Source organism: Elgaria multicarinata, chromosome 4, assembly GCF_023053635.1.
Source record: "Elgaria multicarinata webbii isolate HBS135686 ecotype San Diego chromosome 4, rElgMul1.1.pri, whole genome shotgun sequence".
Lineage (NCBI taxonomy): Eukaryota > Metazoa > Chordata > Lepidosauria > Squamata > Anguidae > Elgaria > Elgaria multicarinata.
Window position 1 is genome coordinate 105630385 of NC_086174.1, and position 20190 is coordinate 105650574.

The following is a 20190-nucleotide window of genomic DNA, read 5'->3' on the forward strand; positions in this document are numbered from 1 at the left end:
GTGCAAAATCCCTCCACCCAAGTAGTGGTCGAGGCTACATGGTCAGAGAATGTGATACCCATATTGTACCAGTTACACAGGTTGCCAGTGAGTTTCCAAGCCCAATTAAAGTGCTGGTATTGAGCTTTAAAGCCATAAACAGTTTGGGACCACTTTACCTGAAGAATGACCTTCACCTATAACAGCCTGCTACTTATGCACCGGCCTGTGAGAGCAATTAGGTGGGTGGGCACATGGGAGAGGGCCTTTTCAGTAGTGGCCCCACATTTGTTGAACTCTGTTCCAGTGGAGTTACATCAGGCCTCATCATTGTACTCCTTTAAATAGGCCCTAGAGACTCATTCAGGGTCTCCTTCTAGCACAACAGAACTTTTCCCCTGTGTCCTCACTCTTGCAGCCATCTGTGGCACCCAAGAATAATGCTCCAAAGGGTTTCCCAGCCCTTTGGAGCAAATTTTGAGGGATGTGCATGGGGAATTGGTTCCACTGATGGGCATCCTAGTGAATTAAATGTTTTAGAAAGGAATGACAGTTTATGGGAGCATTGGAGCTGTGCATTAAAAAGTGTGTAATATATAAATATGGAGTACTGATATTGACATTTAGACATCTAGAGTTTCATCTGAACCACTGCCTCCCTCTTGCAAAGTCTGCTGACTTCTGCGAAAGCATTTTAGAAATAACTGGAACTGGGAGTGCTTTGTTTAATATTCTGCGTCATTTTTGGCAAAGTAGCAGACCAATTATATTACTATTCCTTATTATCCATCTTGATAGCTAAGCCTCACTGCAAACGGTATTTGAACAGTTAGAAGATTTATTTATTTATTTATTTATTTATTTATTTATTTATTGCACAGGGCAGCCAGATCTCTTTTCAAGTCAAATAAACTTGTATAATACTACTTGTAGTGCGAGATATACTTTTTTCAGTCTAGCACAATTAAATCCCCCAAACGGCATGATATTTTTTAGAGGAGCTGCCTAACTATAGGTGATATAGTCCAGCCTGCAATGTGAAAATAACTACCTATTGAATCATTTTTCAGCTTAATAACATTATTTATCCTTCTCTTTGGCCCCTAACCCATTATTAATAAACACTTGTGACTGTTTGTGTGTAGTTAAAGTAGTTACTCCTAAACCTTTTTCAAGCGCATCCCGCAGCAAGGCACTGGCTAAATTCAAAACACTGGAAAAATCCCTTAAGGCAAAGAAAAGTGTACACTTAAACAAAGAAGAAATCCCTGCTACTGACAACCGTGATGATACTGAGGGTAACAGTTCTACTGTTTTTTTCCGTGTGATTTTTTTTTTAATTTAAAAAGTTGAAGCGCACACCTTATTCTTAAGAATTATTTCTTCTCAATGACCCTCATTGGTTTTTATAGCCAAGTTGATGATGGGCTTAGAGAAGTCATCAGGGCTCTATTTCCTGGATTATGTATGATTCTAGTTATTTGTTCTACAACTTACCGACTATCCTAATTGTGAATCTTTCAACCATTTATTAATCGGCTATTCAAGCCTTGGGGATACTTAGCTGTCAGATATGGTCAGGGGCTGGCAGTGAGACAGTTTGCACGTAACGAGAGGCCACTGTGGGTGAATTTGCCTGCGGGACTTATTTGTTATTGTGGCAGCTGCCACTTTGAATGAACTTGGCGCAGTGAGTGCACATCATACCTTCTCATCGTGTACAAACCTGGTGAGGTTGAGTGATTGACAAGCCACCTGCAACACTGAAACAGCCCATGGGTTCTGGGTGGCTTGTCAACCACAGCAACAACCCACACTTGCCGGGTTTGCACATAATGAGACGCTATCGCTGCAGGGGCTTGGATCAACAACTTGGCAGCTGTGGGCACTGCAACCCACTATGGCTACTAAGCCACAGTGGGCTGCAGTGATCATGCGAACCAGGTCACTGTGGAGCTAACGGGAGCATAAGGTAATGTTACCTTTTAGCAATGATCTGGAAAGTGAAGTTGCCAGGTTAGTATGCTGATATACCATAGAGTCATGAGCTGTCCAGCAAAGATCAATAGCTGGGATTCAAAGAGCCCCATGTGCTTTGTGCATGAATTGGAGGGGGGTATTAATATTATTTTCATGTTGTCATCCTTCATGTTGCTTTTTAAACATCCCAAGCAATATGTAGACTGTATTGACCAATGAGGTGCTTTTTGAGATCTTAATCATGCGGTAGACTGCTACGTAAACAAAACATTCATGTGTTCCAGTATAGAATTTGATTTCAATACTTTTCGTTTCTCTTCTTTGTTTTAAGGAATACGTGGCACAAGTGGTAGCTTTCTGAAGTCAAAAAGGCTTTCTCATTCTATTGTGGAAGTAGATGAAGATAATGCAGAAGGCGTTCAGCTCCAACAACCTAATGTTGTTTCCGTCTCTTTAAGCAGAGATAGCCTGGAAACCAATGGTAAAAGTACCTGAGACACTCCAACTTCTCTCTCCCTCACTCCCATATATTTTAGTTAATTAGTAATATATCACAGGGTATGTTATAGTGGGTTTTTAAACAAGTATTTATAACTGAATAGGTAGAAATACAGAACTGATCACTTCAAAGCAATATTATATATTTATTTGTACATTGATGCCATAATTTAACACATGCTGGGATTGATCTAGAGATTGTAGTACAGTTCAGTCCTATTGAAATCACTATTTTAAGTTTCTCTGAATTGCTGCCAGTATACAATTACTCCAATCCTGCACTCCATTCTGACCATAGGAGTGCCACAGCTCTCCTATTATCCAAACATCTTCCCAGTTCTGTTGAGAGAACCAGTCTAACCCACCCACCCCATTCTTCTGTAGTCCTAGATTTACTTCCTCTATTGAAATATATGGGAATTTAAAGCCACTTGCCATAGATGTATGCTTGTGAATCTCTGGTTTGGAATGTATATGTGTAAGATCAAGTCATGCATTTGATCTCTGGATTTTCTTATTTAAAACTGTGTTTCGACTTTATTAGGTAATCTTCCCCCCCCCCCCGTAATTACCCTCTGATGAAAATGAATGCATATTAATTGACTTTACCAGTTTATATTCTTATATTACTGTTTGTATTCGGATGCTTTTACAATTTAGATTCAGTTGTTGCTCTGGGGCCTAATGAGAATTGTTTGGTAGCTGGATTGGATACTTTGGAAGAACAAGAGGAAAAGGAGAAGTTCTTTGCTGACCTTGAGAAAGGAGCATCATCTACCATTGACTATTCAAGATTAAATAAGGAGCTGGACTCCAATGATTCTGACGTACTGCAAACATTTCTACGGTAAAGTAAAAGAGATCAGCAGTGGTAGGAATACCAGAACTCAAGTATTTGGAAACAATCACGACAATGAGCTTCTTGAGCAGGACTTGAACTGCTTAAAGATTTTATTATGTTAAGTGCTATATAAGTATTGTTAGTAAATAAATACATTTTAAAACATCCCAAGTTTTTCTAACAATGAATTATGTGCTCTGAATAAATTATGCAAATCAAATATGCTATGGCAAATTTAAATCCATGACTCTGGTTGCAAAATGGGTGTTTTGCACCATTTTGCAACAGAAAGCCAGTGTCGTGTCGTGGTTAGAGTGTTGGACTGGCACTTGGCAGATCTGGATTCTATCCCCCACTTGGCCATGAAACTCACTGGGTGGCTTTGGGCCAGTCACTAATGCTGCGGTTAACTTACCTAACACAGTTTTTGTGAGGATAAAATGGAGAGGAGGAGGATTATGTGTACGCCACCTTGGGCTCCTTGGAGAAAAGGCGGGATATAAATGTCACAAATAAAAAAAAACACATTGAAAATAGCTCCCTTCAGTGATGGCACATGCAGCAGGGCCTCTGATGGAGACCACAACTTATGGACAGGCTTATACGAAAGAAGGCAGGCTTTCAGCTATCCTGGCCCCAAGCCATGTACAAGTTAAAACCAGCACCTGGAATTGTGCTTGGAAACAAATTGGAATCCAGTGTAGTTGCTTCAAGACCCATGAGATGTGGTCTCTAAAGCACATGCCGAAGAACAGCCTGACTGCTACATTTTGTACTCTTGTAGTTTTTGACTACTTTTTGAAGGCAGCAGCACATGGAATGTGTTACAGTAGTCCCATCATAAAAGTAATGAAAGCATGGATCAACTGTGGACAGATCAGCTTCCCCAGTATATTCAATTATTGAATTAGACTCCCAGTATTTATCTGAAGAAAAATACATAAGATTTATTTTTTAGGCCAAATTCAAGCAAGCCTTTATGATGTGATAAGATTATGTATTTTCACAGGATCCCTTTTATGGAAGGAACCTTGACACAACAAACGAAAGGGGCGGAAATAACATATGCAAGCATTTTATCCAAAGTTATTTGTTGCTTGCATTTAAAAATGATGGACGCATGTTATGCTATGATAAGATTGACCTATAGATTTGAATTCTGTTTATCCTTGAGGAAAGCATTCATGTTGCTTAAAATTCAGCAGTTTTAAGTAAACACTATAACTTTCAAGCTGTATCATCCTTACCTGTGGAGACGATGTTGTTGAAGAATTTACTTTAGATAATTATTCTTCAGTACTAATTTTAAAAATGGTTTGTATGCAGTTTTTGTTCTTTGTTTTTAGAAAGGTACGCTGTTAGTTGCCTGAACAGCAGGGCAGTCTAAACTATGAGCATTAGAAAATATCTTTTCAATCCAATACTGAGTGAAGGATACATTATCATAACTAATACTGTTATATGTTGTAGGAATCACCCAGAAGTAAAACAGATGGAAGAAAGACATGTAGATGAACCTAAGGATCATGAAAAGTCTGGTAACGTACATCAGTGGTTTTATTTATTTATTTATTTATTTATTACATTTCTATACCGCCCAATAGCCAGAGCTGGTTTTGAGATAATTTACTTTGTAGCCAACAGTTTAAGAAAAAATATTAAATTATGGGATTAATTGCTAAAGGATGTTGTCAAAGCCAGTAGTTTTAATCGACAAATTCAACAAAGAAAGGTCACTCAATGGCTATAGGTCATGAATGTTTAAAATGCAGTCTCCATACTTTGAGGCAGTAAGGCTATAGTTACCTGAGAGAGAGAGAGAGAGAGAGAGAGAGAGAGAGAGACAAAGGATATATTGTTGCCCACTGTTGGTGTCAGAGTTATGGACCAGATTTACCTGTGGTCTCATCCAGTAAGGTAGAGATACATTCCAATGGGGCATCATGGCAGAACTGGTGAGAGCTGAACACAAATTTTCAGTACTTGCTGCAGAATATCAGCATCTGCAGCACGGTGTGTGTGCTTTGGAATGGCGCAGCGTATTTTAAGTACTGAGGTTTATTTGCATGATCCAGTTTTTTTTTCATTAGGAGGGGCAAACAATTCTTCCTTCCCCTGGAATAGTTCTGCTGCTTTGTGAACATGTGCAGTTTGCAGCCTGCTGAAGAAGAAGGTTGGGGCTGCTTATTCATGAGTAGATCTGCTGATAGGAGGATTCCAATTGCAGCTTGAACTAACATCTTCCCAGCCATTTGATCTGACCCAAGGAAAGTTTATGTAGATCTTTGTACAGGAAGATGATATTGCTGTAACTACCTATTTCTTATGAAGAATTAACATATGTCTTGTTCTAAACACCCCAGGTGATTATAGTGAGGATTTTGAAGACTCAGAATCTAATGAAGACGATAAAGTTGAACAAGCTGTCGTGTCGGACGCTAATGTAAGTATTTTGGACAAGTACAGCCATTTGATATTTTAAACATTACTGGCAAATAAATACTGTGATTTTAATGGAGCACATATCCAAATAAGGACTTGTTTAGACACTTAGAGTGTTATCTTACACATGTTTACTCAAAAGTAAGGCACATCATGTTCTATTGTCGCCTTAGTGAATGCATGCACAGCAACCCCAACTATCCTGATTCTAAGAGAGTAGCGTGGCGTGATGGATAAGATTTATTGGTTAGCCTTGCTACTCGGGGCAGGTGTGAAAACGTTTTGTTTGTTTATAATATTTCATAACCCACCATTTCAGTCATGGTGGCTTACAGTTCTTAGAATAACACAGGACATTACAAACGTCAAATATCAATACATTGCAATACAATCTGACAACAGCAGCAGATTTAAAAGAGAAAGAAGGGATCAGCAGCTTAATGCTAGGGCAGCTGCTCTGCATGCAGAAAGCCGCAATCCCAGGCAACTCCATGTGGGTCTAGGAAAGAATCCTGTCTGAAACCCTGGAGAGCCACACCCAGTCAGTATCAGTAATACTGGGCTAGTTGGACCAAGGGTCTGACTCAGTGTAAAGCATCTTCCTGTTTTAATGTGACCATATAATCTGGTAAGGTTATTTCTTCTCACTCTGAAAATTATTTCTCCGAAGAAGGTACATTAAAAATTCCGGTGTTTTGTCTTTTATTTTCAAACAGTGGGTTGTATCTAATGGTGTCCTTCTTAAACTAGTGGCCCAGACACTGCTAGTGGATTAAATCACCCTCCCACCCCCAGCAACACTCTGCTTTGCTCTGGAAGGTTGGGGGATCGTCCAGAGCAGATTCAGGGTGTGCGGAGGTGGGGGCTGCAAGGGGAAGGTGGGGAAAGGAAACTCCTGTTGCACAAGCAGAAGTCTGCCTACGTAATACTGGTTTTAAACCATTACTTTGGCTGTTTTGTTCTAAGCTCGGAACTGCAATGGCGATTTTCAGTAGTGTAAACCTGATTTAGTCTCACTTGTAATCTTTCACTTACATAAAGTTCAACTTACACAATGTTCAAAATACATATTTTTAAAGTCCATATATATTCATATCTGTTCTCTTGACCTTTTAGGAAGAAAAGACTGGCATGCTGGCTAAAGGTACAAAATTCAAAACATGTAACAAAACATGTTATAAATGCAGCGCATGACTTGATTTTTGCATATAGCTTTGCTGTGCCCAAATTTTGCTGGAACATAGTCAGAAATAATCCGTGAACCTACATCTTGAAAAAGGCTTCAGTGCTTGTTCTGAATGTGCTGACAAAACTTGTTTTAGAGATGTTTTCAGGATAGCTGTAGAAGTATCTTTCTTTTTATTCCATGGGTCATGTTTGCTATTGGGCTTGAGCCGTTTATACTTCCTTTTGGAATCAGTCATTTATCAGTAAGTAATCAATATTTATCATTTTTATTTATCCACATTTTGTCTGGAAAGACTTCAGCAAGGTTTGGTGTCAAATCTATCAGTAGTAATCATTGTTCTTGGCTTCAATCTACCTAGGAGTCAGTTTGAGAAGGTAGTTCAAAGTGTAAGCTAGTGTAAGCAAAGTTATCTAGTGTAAGCAGTTACCAGAAATATTAATTTTTATGCTTTAAAAGAACTAAAAAATCTCAAGTAATACTGGAACTAAAAATTCCAGTAATACCAGAATGGAATCGGCAAGCTGCAGTGGAATTGACAGGGGCGTGTCATCTCATCCTAAACTTTATTTCTAGGAAGAGCTGGGAGTGAGATGGGATTATTTAGATTACTTTACAAGCAGCATTGTGGTTACTGGAAGAGCAGATGGTTGACACTGTATAGTTTTTAGATAGGCAATTTTATTTCATAGGCAATACAATCCTGTTAAGTTGCAGTATTCCCTAACCTCTTTTTTGTTTTTAGTTGTCCTTCTTGATTCCCAAGACTCAACTTTGGAGACTCAAAAAGCCAGTGAACAGAAGGATGCAGCTGTGACAGAACATTGCTTACCTCAAGCCACTGCAGATGAAATGAACGGAACAGGTAAGACTGCTTTTTATTGGCTGCTGATTTCTTCAACTTCTAACCATGCTGAAAATCCGCTTCAGAATTATCCTTTGATCATGGATTGTAAACCTTTAGGGCCCCATCCAGCGAAAGCTAAGGTCTGAGGTCTCATAGATGTCTCTGGAAGAGAATCAAACATTTAAATTCAAAGGAACTTGGAAGTGCTTAAATGTAGCTGGATCACATCCTCATTGTTTAATATCTTCTTAAGATATGTGAGCATGTTGACAAGCCCTAAGTAAAAATACAAGAATCATTCGCTTTGTTTTTGTTTGGTTTTCATTAGTTTTAGTTAATAGCTAAGGATGTGATCCACATTTTATTGTCATCAGCGACATTCAGTTTTAATAGTTGTGAACTAAAGCCTTACTCTGCAATCCTAAGTTTATTTACTTGGAAGTAAGTCTTCCTGAACTTTGTGAGATTTGGTCTCAGGTAAGTTTGCATAGAATTGTGATTTATAACTGCTCCCACTAAACTGGGACAAGCTCTCTTGAACTCAATGTGGAGGATTTAACTGTTAGTCTCTTACATTACTAATGTAATGTATTAATTTACTGGCTTGTAACTCTTGAATCAATATTTCAGGTTACTACACCTTGATTGACTTTTTCGCCTCTCCTTCCTCAGGTGTTTCCTGTGGGCAAACAAATAGTGATATTGAAGCTCTGCATCAGGCTTACTGCCACGTTGAGCAGTTAGAAGATACCGATGAGCAAAAAATTCATGCTGATAAAATGGAATCTGCAGAGAACTTGATCAAAGATGCTTCACTGGATAAAGAAGACTGTCCCAAAAATACCTCTGCTACTGATTCTGGTAAATTCAGAAACATCCCAATACTTGGTTGATAAGGCATATTTAAATAAAAGATACATTTTAACCTCTGGATAGAACCAAAAAGAAGACAGAAATCTGTCCTTTCAGCCAAACACCAGAATTTCCACTACTATTGTTTGTATTGCAATATCGCTGATGGTGCAACCACCACTTCGGGAATTGTGTAAGTGAGAGTAATTGCATGAGTATTTCCCACCTGATGATCATCCAGATGGGAAAGACAGCAGGCAGGGATTGGGTGGGAGATTCAGGTGACTGGCCCTGCCAAGGGGATCCCATTATTCATACACGAGCTGAGAGTGCATGCGAATACAATCAGTGATTCATTTTCTTAAAGGTTAACTTTATACTGGTTTTAGAGAAGATATAGGAACCTGCATTTAGGTAATCCTGCTGTGAAGATTGTCTCTGTCATAGAACTTACTGAGTTCTATGAAATCCTGAAAAATCTCAAGGTTTAGTTTCTAACAAGAGCAGGTGCCTTGTTCTCATTGTTCCTGGCGAAAAACTTGTTTGAACTGTAGAATGTGAAGCATTTACAAAATTCTACATCCCTTTATCTTTTACACCCTCCCAACAAATGAAATGAAAACATCAGAATACGTATCTTTAGTCTGTTTAACAAGAAAGGTATTCCAAAGATTTCTATATTAATATTCTCCAGGTAGGAAATGAAATCTATTTGTAAACTATGTAAGGAATTCTGATTTATCAGTCTTTCAGAAACAAGCACAAACTTGTACTGGTGACCTGGAGATGGAAATTTTAAAGTTCCTCTGGATTCTCTTTGACCTGGTGCAAATGTAATGACAACCCAGAGTATGGGTTGTGTATGAGTTGTCATTGAATTGTGGTTTAATTGTGGGTTGTGGTTACATACGAACTCCGCAGTGTGGTTTAACTATGGGTTGTTAGCCATGAACAATCCATGAAGAGAACCATAGTTTGTAATTGGGTTGTGAACTCTAGTGGTTGTTAACCACTAACAACCCATAGTTAAACCATAGTGCAGAGTTTGCACATAACAACAACCTACAATTCAATCACAACCTGTACTCACCTCATATTCTGGTTGTCTTTACATGTGAACCAGGTCTTGTAGTTGTTCTTTAACCCTTCCTCCCCCGTCCCTCCATCTCCAGCATTCAGTCCTGTTTAGTAGGATGCAGCTGCACTATTACCGATCCACAGGTCAGCACACTGTTGCACAGGCCAGAGATAATTGCTGCTGCAATCTGTCTGCCAGCATAGGCATGGCTTCAGGACCATTGTCTAGGTCAGTTTTGAGGATAGCATCATTGCTTTTAAAACTACAGTTTGTCCCATGATTGCTTGTCCCGCTATCCAGTAAAAAGATATATCTTGGAGAATTGGCCTAAATGTTAAATAGTAAAATATAGGAAGACAGCTGTAGAAAAATAAAAGCATTGGAAATTAAAATACATATATAAAAGTTAGGATTCAGTGTTTTGGATGTAGTCCTGAGAGGTTAAGAATTAGCTCACAAAAGGGAAGGTGCTGTTTATACTTGTTACGCTATGGACAGGAGAGATTAGACCCCTATAACTGGAGACTTCCTATAGTCAGAATTTCAAAGGCATACTGGACAAGAAAGACCAAGGGCACAATCCTCTGCATGTTTAGACACAAAACAGTCCTACAACTTCAAGCATGCCTGAGCCAGCTATGCTGGTTGGCTGAGGCTGGGAGCTGTAGGACTTTGTTCTGTCTAAACATGCATCGGCTTTACTCCCTGAATCAGTGGGTGAATTTTATTTTATTTTGCCATTGTGCATTGATCTAGAATGTTGTCATTTACTCTACTTAGATTTGCCCACCATAGAAGAACTGATGAAACCTATCAGAGCAGATTCATCTTTTGCCAGGGGCTATGACCTGGAACCTGCAAGGTATGCATTCATTCATTCATTCATTCTAGAAAATGCTTTGTTTAGCCAATGAATCATTTTATGTCCTTTGTTTCTGATCCCACTCCCTACCTTTGTCCGAATGATTTGGGAATTTGTCTTTGTAGGCAGTTTGTGTTTTGCAGTTTGGAAAGAGTAGTTAAAGATGGTCCAGAAACTTTGAAGACGGCCCGGATGCGGGTGAAGGCAAAGGTGGGGGTGGGAGCATGAAAGGCAAAAGGAGTGGGGCAAAAATACCACCATCATCACCTTACTGTAGCGTAAAGCTCGTACTGCCAGTAATGAAGCTTTAGCAGGGGCATTTCAACCTTTTAGAATGAGGAAAATACTGGGCAAAAGCTGGAAAACCACCGAACGTTTGGCGGTAGGTGGGAAGGGGGTGAGGCCATCTGGGGAGGCCCAGGAGGGCTGGATGTGACCTGTGAGCCTGAAGTTCCCCACCCCAATCTAAACTTATGTATAGTTCATTTTACCATTATGTATAAATATAAAACTTTAGTTGTGAAATGAACCTTACTGTAAACACTTGCCTTTATTTTACATTCCAAAACCAAGCTGGTTGATTTTTTAAAAAAAATGAAATGAAAATACAGTTGCCATTTCCAGCTCGTCTCCTCGCACCAGTTCTAGGGTCCCTACCCTAGTTCTGTTCTGATGAAGCCACAGCCACGGCTGTTTCTTTTTTACTGTACTGCAGTACAACTGTCTGGCATCAATCCCTGATCGGCATTGGATTTTACAGCAAGAGGCTTTTAGAAAATAATAAAGAACATGAAGCTGTCTCTATCCCACTTCGTCGAGTATAAGATGCTGCTTTTTAGCTGTCTCTGTGCAGTCTGCTGTTTGTGCTATGAGTGCTTCAAGGCCATCCATTTACTGTGATCCATTAATAGTTATGTAACCGTGAAATGAAAAACCAGTATCAGATACATATAGTCTTTTGATATCAGACCATCTGTTAGAGAGTAAGGAAAGAGCAGGTCCAATCATGTATGTCTTTTTCCCCTTCTCTGTTCCTGTAGTTCTGTGAAAGCCGCGAACAACAACACAGATGAATTAGTGGGCCATTTGCCATTTAAAGAGCAGCAGAATGATCCTTCTCTGGAAAAGCAAGACACTGGTGGTTTCTTGGGTCATCATGGTGAGCAAGAGAATGTTTCTGTTCAGCCAGTTGCAAAGGAAGATACGGCAGGCAAAGACAAACTGCCTGATAAAACTAAGCATGATACCTTCAGACAAAATACTCTCACAAATTCTTCAGCATTGCATCAAGACAACAAACCCAACCAGGTAAGCAGCATCTGGATGCCTTGTTTAAATTATACAAGTATAAAGATTAACTGTGTACAGAACATATGATGACTTATTGCTCTTTTCGCATTGTCCTAAGAATCTGTAGATGTTTAATTGTTGGACTTAAGAGATGGATATGATTATACTTTTCAAGACAGTCTTTAGTGACTGCCTGTTGTAGTTCAGTTGTAGCACTTTTTAACAAGCAAACTATTTTATAATTCTGAACAATAATTTAGATGCGGTGCATTGAAAAATAATCTAGTGTTATGTATGTCTCTCAACAAAAGTTGCTGGGAAACATGAGCAGGAGGGCACTATTTCACTTCTGTCCTGCCTCTGAGCTTCCAATAGGCTTCTGGATGGCTGCTGCGGGAATAGACAGGCCTTTGGTCTGATCCAGCATGGGCCTCCTTATGTTTTTGTGGTGCAATATGTTCTAGAGCCTGCTTTGCCCTTAAATCACCAATCTACCTACTTTCCCCCATGGGCTTTCATATGGCACAGTGCTAGATGTGCTTCATTGTGAAACAGACAAGACATTATTATTCCTTAGATATGTGATTGTTTGGATGATCAAGAATTATCTATAGTTTATTTTCCCATTATGTATAAATATAAGACTTCACTTTTGATATTCACCTCATTGTAAATACTTACCTTTATTTTACATTCCAAAACCAAGCTGGTTGATAAAAAATAATAATGCATAATGTCGTCCACAGATACGTCAGCCCAACACTTGGAATAAAGAGGGTTTAAATTCAATGCTGAATAAACCGGTAATGTATAAAAATACCAAAAATGCAGTTCCTTTACATCGAAAGAAATCTCTGGGTGGACCTCATAGCTACGTTAGAAGTTCTGGGTACGGAAAATCCAATTCTTCATTAAAGCAGCTTTCCACTGTTAATGAAAAGATGGTAAAAGAAAGCATCAAAAAGCCAATTTTGAAAGCCAAATCTCCTCCAAGGCCCAAAGGTAATTAATTTTTAATGTAAATGTGTTTATTTTAATGAAGGAATAATAATTGTGTGTAGGATTCCTCAACATTATTACATTACCATGTGCTACATCTTGCAAGAGAACAATACTATTTTAAAACATGACACTTTTAGATGTAGAAACATGTTTTTGGTGTCAAAGTTTAGTAGATTGACCAGAGCTCGACACAGAAATGTGATTCATACAAAGGATTTCAACCTCTTTAAAGCAAGGCCAGTGCTTAACTAGATAACTATGAACATTATATAGCCCTTGAAATTTGTCAAAATGCATTCCAGAAACGATTGAAGATTTTCAGGGAAATCTCTCTGATCTCAAGTCCTTAGAGTCATTGTAGGCAGTGGGTAAGAGAGCTAGACTTGGGTATACGAGAAAACTTAGTTCAATGGACTTAATTTTGTGACCTTAAGATCACCCAAAGGGAAAATTCTGTCGTGGCCTGTGTTCTTCCTCTGATTACCACTGTAAAGTGCTGTTGTGCATATTGTCTGAACTAGTTTTGAACAGGGTGATAATTTTAAAGAGCAGTTTGATGTTTGCTGAGGTGGGGGGAGGGATTCTGAAAAAGAAAAGGTGCTACTTTGGGCTAAAAGCAGATTTCTTGGATGGTGACATATCAGGCAATGAAAGCAGAGAGATAAGAGGAGTGTGGTGAGGCTGTATACAGATTGACAGACTCATGGGCATTGTTTGAACATGCAATTCCTTACATAACTAATGTCTGTTTAAAGTGGATCTTGTCCTGAGAACTCTTAAGGGCATGTCCACACCATGCTTTTTCCCTGGGATTGTCCCTGAATCGTCCCTGTGCATCCACATGATGCACAGGGGATCCCGTGAGCAGGCAGGGACTATCCCTCCATTTCCCCAGGATTTCTGGGACCACTTTTTTCTCATTTTTCCCCATGATCCCAGGACAATCCCAAGGACTGCAGGCAGTGGGGGTGGGGGCTGTCCCAGCTTCTTCCCTCCTCCCTGCAAGTAGCGGGGGTCAGCAGAGGGAAGGACCCGGGCTGGGGGTAGTCCAGGGACAATGGGGGTGGGGGGAGCGGGGTCAGGGCTTTTTTTTTCTTTTTACTTTTTCACTGGAGCACAAGTGTGCTCCAGCTCCTGTCTTTTTTTTAATTAAAAAAATTGGTGGCTGCGATGGCTCAGCACCCGTTTTCCCTTCCGGGATGTCGCATTTCCATTTAGACAGCCAGGGACAATCCCAGAAGCAGGTAAGTCTGGGATCGTCCCCCCTCCCTCCCTTTACACTCTATGGTGTAGACATGCCCTAAGAGTGTTCCTTGCCGTTTTAAATGTGTAGGGAGATAATGGGATATAGAGAAAAGGATGGTGACCTGTGGGAAAAGATTTGTTTTTATGGCAGAGTTACTCGTTTAGCTCCTTTTTAAACTAGGAATGCAAGAACAGTAGTAATAGCAATGGCTCTTTTTTGTTACACTAATTACTCAAAAAAGTATAAGGTGTCTATTTACATTTTGAACAATGCTTAAAGCTAGTGTTTTAAAGATATAACACCCAGTGATTATTATTATTATTATTATTTTCCTATCAAAGAAACATCTGGAACTAAGATAATACAGGCAACAAAAGATCCAGTTACCACAAAGAGAAATTACTGTGCTACACCTGAGCAGTCATCTGCAAGTAGTCTTCAACAGCAAGTTAAAGATTGCATCCTGACCCATAACGTAAGCCACAAAGTCACGGCTCAGCTTCTTCCTTTTTTTAAAGGCGGAAAATAGCACAGCAACAGATGTATGCATTTGCAGAATATTGTGAAACTCTGCTGTCCTGGACTGTCTTGATGTCACCCATGTAGTCTACCCTCTCAGATGAGAAAGCAGAATGTGCGCACAAGTCGATGCCTCCTTGTCTGGTGTAGTCTGTGGACAGATCTACATTGAGACCATAATGTAATGCCAAACATTGCACAAAAAGTGCATGTGTGCATTTGATGCTTCTTTGCATTCCAGAAGCATCCTACTTTCCCTTTCAATCCAGTAGAGTGGTGAACACTGTAGGAAGCCAATTTAAAATTGCATAGGCCCCATTCAGAAGACACCTTAAACCACGGCTTTAACCACTGTTGTTAAGCCAGAAAGCCAGGCCATGTTGAGAAGACACCTTAAACCATGGCTTTCCGTCTTAACCACCATGGTTAAAGCCGTGGTTTAAGGTGTCTTCTGAATGGGGCCATTGAGTTGGAACCAGAGATCTGTGAATGGGGTTCTACTCATGCAGCATATCCATGAACAGAACGGGGAGAGGTGATTTTTGCCAATTCCCTCTGTACCCCTTGCACCACCCAAAATCTGCTCAGGGTGTGTGTGTGTGAGGGGGCGGGGAACCTTCCAGAATAGCATGGGAGTTCATGCAGGAGGCTGCATTGCAAGGGTCTGTTAACACACACACGAAAATCCACCTCCCCCATTTCATTTGAGGAAGCACTCCTGTTTGCGGAAGGGCTATGGATCCGACCTAAAGTAATATTATTTTATTTTCACTTTATATCCTGCTCTTTAGAGCAGCTTCACTGGGGCTCCAATGATTTCCCCACCTATGGATCCAGATCACCTTCAACAATGCTACTGCTTTGGATGCTCCCAAGCCATTGACTAGGCACAGTGCATTTGATGAACATTTCTAATGTACCCACGTTTAGTTCCTCCATGTTGCCAATGGCACGTGGCATCTTATTTACATGGAAAATTGATGTCATTAATGTTTAATAGTTCCTATCTAAACTTTAAAATATGGAATGAAATATTTTGTGTAAAAGTTCAGCCCTTGAAAATATTAAAACTTCCAATTTGTGCTACAGAACTGCAAGACAATGGTCAATTAATTTTGGTTCTTTGAGCTATCTGAATATTGTTCTCCCCACCCCCTGTCTCATCAGGTTGCTTCATATTCTCCTTCCCAAAGTAGTGGAAGGGAGCTTTATTTACTAAAAAGAGTCCAGGAAGCTGAGGAAAAACTGGATGCAGCCCATGATTTGATTCAGCATCTAAAAGCCTCCTCTTTGCAAAAGGAGAAGGAAATGGAGACAAAAATCCTGGAAATGAAAATGCAACAAGATAAAGACCTTTTTCAGCTAAATCAAAAAAACTATGTTCTTCAAACACAGGTACTAGTTATTTCCTTTTCCTGTTCCATGAAATAAATAATCTATTTTGATGCCGTCCACTAAGAAAACCATTTTATTCTGTCATTTTACTTTCTGAGAAAAACAAATTGTGAAGCATTTCATGCAGTATATAGTTATTCACAACTGGAGCCACTCAGAAGATGTGACCCTTTGCTTTTAGAATAAGGAAAGTATGGCTCGTAATTGGTCAAGTTGCTTTTCTCACTGTTGTCTGTCTTGCTGTATTGCATGTAAGGATATTTAATATTAGTCAGAGATAAGTCCTCTGTGGTAAGTGGTGGCGGTTGTTTTTCATGTACTGTTTTCATAAAATGGGATAAACTCACATGTGACATCCTAAGCTCCTTGGGGTAGGGTCAGGATGCAAATTTGATTATTAAAGCTACTAACATCCAATTAAACGTAGAAGCACCTTTTTTGATAAGGCCTCCTTCTGCTTAGCAATTTTATAAGGTGCGCTTTATTTACAGTGCATGATTTTTCTTAGTTAAATAACAGAGAGGAATTGAACAAAGGAACAAAGTGGTCACACATTTCAGGAAGAATTCCAGATGATGGAGAAATGTTGAAAGAAATCCAAAAAGAAGTCCAAAATCAGGAGACTCTTCTTCAAGGGTATCAACAGGTAGAGATTTTTTAATAGTTTGACTGGGTAAAGCAACGAGACCTTCCCTTGGTCTTCTCTCACCTGTACTTCCCCCCCCCCCAATCTTATCTAGAGAGTCCCCCAACTCTCCAAAGCAGATTAGGGTGGGCTGCAGTGGGGAGGAAAAATCCGTTCTGCCCTCCATTTGTGTTCTGCTGGTGGATGGCCAACGTTGGATTCAACCCAATAAATCTGCTAGTTTCAGGATTTAATCAAACACTTCTTCACTGCATAAAATACCCTGGAGACAGTGGGTTCAGACAACATGATACGGTTGTGTGTGGATTGTCATTGAATTGTTATTGTTATTGAAATGTGGGTTATTGTGTTGTCTGAACCCAGACAGGCTAATAAATCATGGTTAACCATGAACAACCCACAGTTCACTTCATGGTTTGTTTGTGGTTAACAAACTATGGTTTGCCAGTGCAGCTGTGTTCAGACAACGTGATAACCCTTGGTTCAACAACAACCCACACTCAAACCATACTCAATCCTTGAGTGTGAGTATTGTGTTGTCTGAACCCAGTCAGTGGCCAGATTTGCATGATCGGGGGAAACCATGCAGTAATGGTTGTTTCCCCCTCTCCTGCCCGCCATTTGCTTAATTACCTGTACTGTGTAATTATATTGAGTTAATTACCTGGTTAATTAACCATGTTCTTTTGCTGTGTCATCTGAACCCACTGCGTGGCAGGGGTGGCTTCTAACTCACCCCACAACCAATGACATGTAGTAGGGGTTGTGGGATGGGTTAGAAGCCATCTCCGCCACACCACACTCTGGGTTTGGATCACAGAGCAACCAATCAAGCAATCAACCGGGTGCATGAGTGGCACATGTGGGGGTGGGGGAAGCAACCCGTTCTGCATGTCTTTTTCTGCAATCGTGTGAACCTGGCCAGTAGGTTGGTTCACATGATCGAAATAAGTCACGATGACTTCTTTAAATCATGCCGGGTGTGATTTGAATAATCTCCACCCAAGCACAGCTTGTTGCGTCATCTGAACCCAGGTGGCTTATTGGAAGAGGAAACAACTCTCCAATAACTGTACAACAGCCCATGGCTTATTAGAAGGTTGTTTTCCCCTCCAGCAAGCCATGCCACTTGGGTTTGAACAACACAACAAACCACACCCAGGCAGTGATTATTCTAATAGCACCCAGCTCACACCATAATTTAAATAAGTCACTGTGGCTTATTTTGATCAGGCGATCCAGTTCAGTGCATAGACTGAGGGCCATACATTGGTTGAAGTATTTTGCCATCACAGGGTAATAGCTACCCTCTGGCATTTGAAAAGCACAGTTCTGAGGCACGTCTTCCTGCATGAATGTATCATAATTAAGTAATTATCTTACTTGATCTTTAAGGAAAATGAAAGATTATATAAGCAAGTGAAAGAGCTACAGCTGAACAACAAGAAAAATGAGGAAAATATGTTTAAAGAAAACCAACGTTTGATGACGGACTTAACATCCTTACGGTGAGTTTACTGGAACTTCAATTAAAAAACTGGTGACTTTGAATAGGTCTTAATACATAAAGCAAAAATAAGGAGAAAGCTGCTCTCTTATGTGTGAATAAGCCCCATTTAACACAGCGGGACTTACTTCCCATTACGTTTGCATTAGATTGCCTTGCATATCGCATTAATGCTTAGTTGGAAGGAGTTAAGCATGTACATACTTCTCCCACTGAAGTCAGTGGGCTTAATCATGCTTAGCTTCGGCTGGATCACAGCCTCTGTTTTATACTAGGTGACAGATGTAGGAGTTGCATCCCAAATACTACCTCAGTTTTAATATTGTTAAGTGGATAAGAATATATTGGTGGACTTGTGATTTCTAGTTAATGCCCTAAAGAGAAATGTTGCAGGCAGAATCCACCTGAACCCCCAGTTTATTTTTCTGCACAAGATCATTTGGATAACTTTGGTCTTAATTGCAAGGCAGAATATTTTATGGTGTCTGTGACTAAGCAAGAAAATGAAAAAGACCTGTATCACCTTTTGATTTCAGCTTATTCAAATTGAAGTTTGTTCTTGAAAATGGAGACCATTCAAGAAATCCCCCTGTAGAGGATTTCATTTTGGCGAAAGGGGTACCGCATAAGCAAAATGTTCTGGGGGTGCTGCCTGTCCTTTGCAAAGGATTAGCACTGGGATTTGGGTCAGAAAGGGATATGGATTTGTGGAATAACGGTCAGAGTGGAACCACTGTGTGTGTCTTTTGTGAAGGCAACGTTGGAGGCAAAATTACTAAACTTTCCCCCTCCCCTCCATTCCTTTAATTTAAATTAGAGAACAAGTGGATAAAAATAATATTTTATCACATGGAGTGCAGAATGCTGAACCAGCTAGCAATCAGCGTTTCACGGACTTGATTTTAGAACTCCGAGCAGCCAAGGTAAGTGCCATTGCTATTCCCCTAGAGTACTTTGCTGAAATACTCCCCTCTTTAAAAACTAAAAATATCGCCAGCACATTTTTGACTCCTCTTAATGTGCACATCAGATTTAAAGCCCTGAATGGCTTGGGAACCAGGTTACTAGAAGGAATGTTTCTTCCCATATCCACCTACCAACTCACAGTGCCACTTGCTTATGGCTGGACAAACATTTTTCAGTGTTCCTCACCTCAGCAATTGTCCAGCTTCTCCACCTTCATTAGGTCTTTTATCCATTCAATTTCTTGCTTAATTTAAGTTAATGTACTTTCATATCTACCCCCCTCTTGTAGGCCCCTCCCTCACTTTATTTGTTGGGGGCACTGGAAGGAGGGCATGACATGTGATAAGCAGAATTATTGTGGCTTGTTTGAGTCCATACCATGCACTTCATATTCATTTAAATTTTGGTTTCCCACTGCTGAATTGAACACTATAACCTGTACTACACTGCCACTGTTGAAGTGGGCAGTAATGCAGGCTGGTTGCTGGATATAGAGAATATTTTCCCATGCTGTGTCCCCAATACAATAGATGGGTGCATGGAAATCTCTCACTACCTGTGATGTTCAGTTCAAAATTTCTAACAGTTTGTATCCTCATGGCTTTTCCTCCCCTTTTATTTCTCTCTCTCTCTCTCTTTTTTTTTTTGTATCTCTTTGTTCTCCTTTTTGGGCGTGGGCTGAAGTCTATAGAGACCAATTTGCTTGAAGAGAGAAAGCATCTCAAGCAAGATAAACAAGCCCTTGAAGTAGATCTGGGGCAAGTGAAGAAGGAGCGAGATTTGGCAAGAGCCCAGATTGCTTCCACTTTAGGTAAAGCACTGCTTTGAAGAGGCTATTATTCTGTAGAATAGTAAGATCGTTGTTCCTCGCTGGTATGAAAACTATGAAATCCCATTAACGTTGCACTTTGCTTGTGACGGTGAAGCCTTGTTATGAACAGTGCCTGCATCAGAGAAGACCGAGGGGGGGACCATAAGATAAGGTTGGGGAGGGGGAGAAATAGAGCCCCATTTTACATCGGCAGCTGCCCTCCATCCTCCACTTTCCCCTCCA

The 20190-nt window shown here is 40.1% G+C and overlaps 1 protein-coding gene across 1 annotated transcript in view; it reads left to right on the plus strand.

The window, feature by feature from the left end:
• CEP162 (centrosomal protein 162) overlaps nt 1–20190 on the plus strand; it is a 45455-nt gene that overhangs the window by 12392 nt on the left and 12873 nt on the right. Inside the window, exons 5-20 of the mRNA XM_063124901.1 lie at nt 2291–2440; nt 3118–3304; nt 4769–4836; nt 5662–5741; nt 6857–6884; nt 7672–7791; nt 8446–8634; nt 10484–10565; nt 11606–11873; nt 12602–12857; nt 14445–14578; nt 15790–16017; nt 16526–16663; nt 18059–18171; nt 18988–19093; nt 19821–19947. Coding sequence (XP_062980971.1) covers nt 2291–2440; nt 3118–3304; nt 4769–4836; nt 5662–5741; nt 6857–6884; nt 7672–7791; nt 8446–8634; nt 10484–10565; nt 11606–11873; nt 12602–12857; nt 14445–14578; nt 15790–16017; nt 16526–16663; nt 18059–18171; nt 18988–19093; nt 19821–19947 — 2274 coding nt within the window. The remainder of the gene's footprint in view (nt 1–2290; nt 2441–3117; nt 3305–4768; nt 4837–5661; nt 5742–6856; nt 6885–7671; nt 7792–8445; nt 8635–10483; nt 10566–11605; nt 11874–12601; nt 12858–14444; nt 14579–15789; nt 16018–16525; nt 16664–18058; nt 18172–18987; nt 19094–19820; nt 19948–20190) is intronic.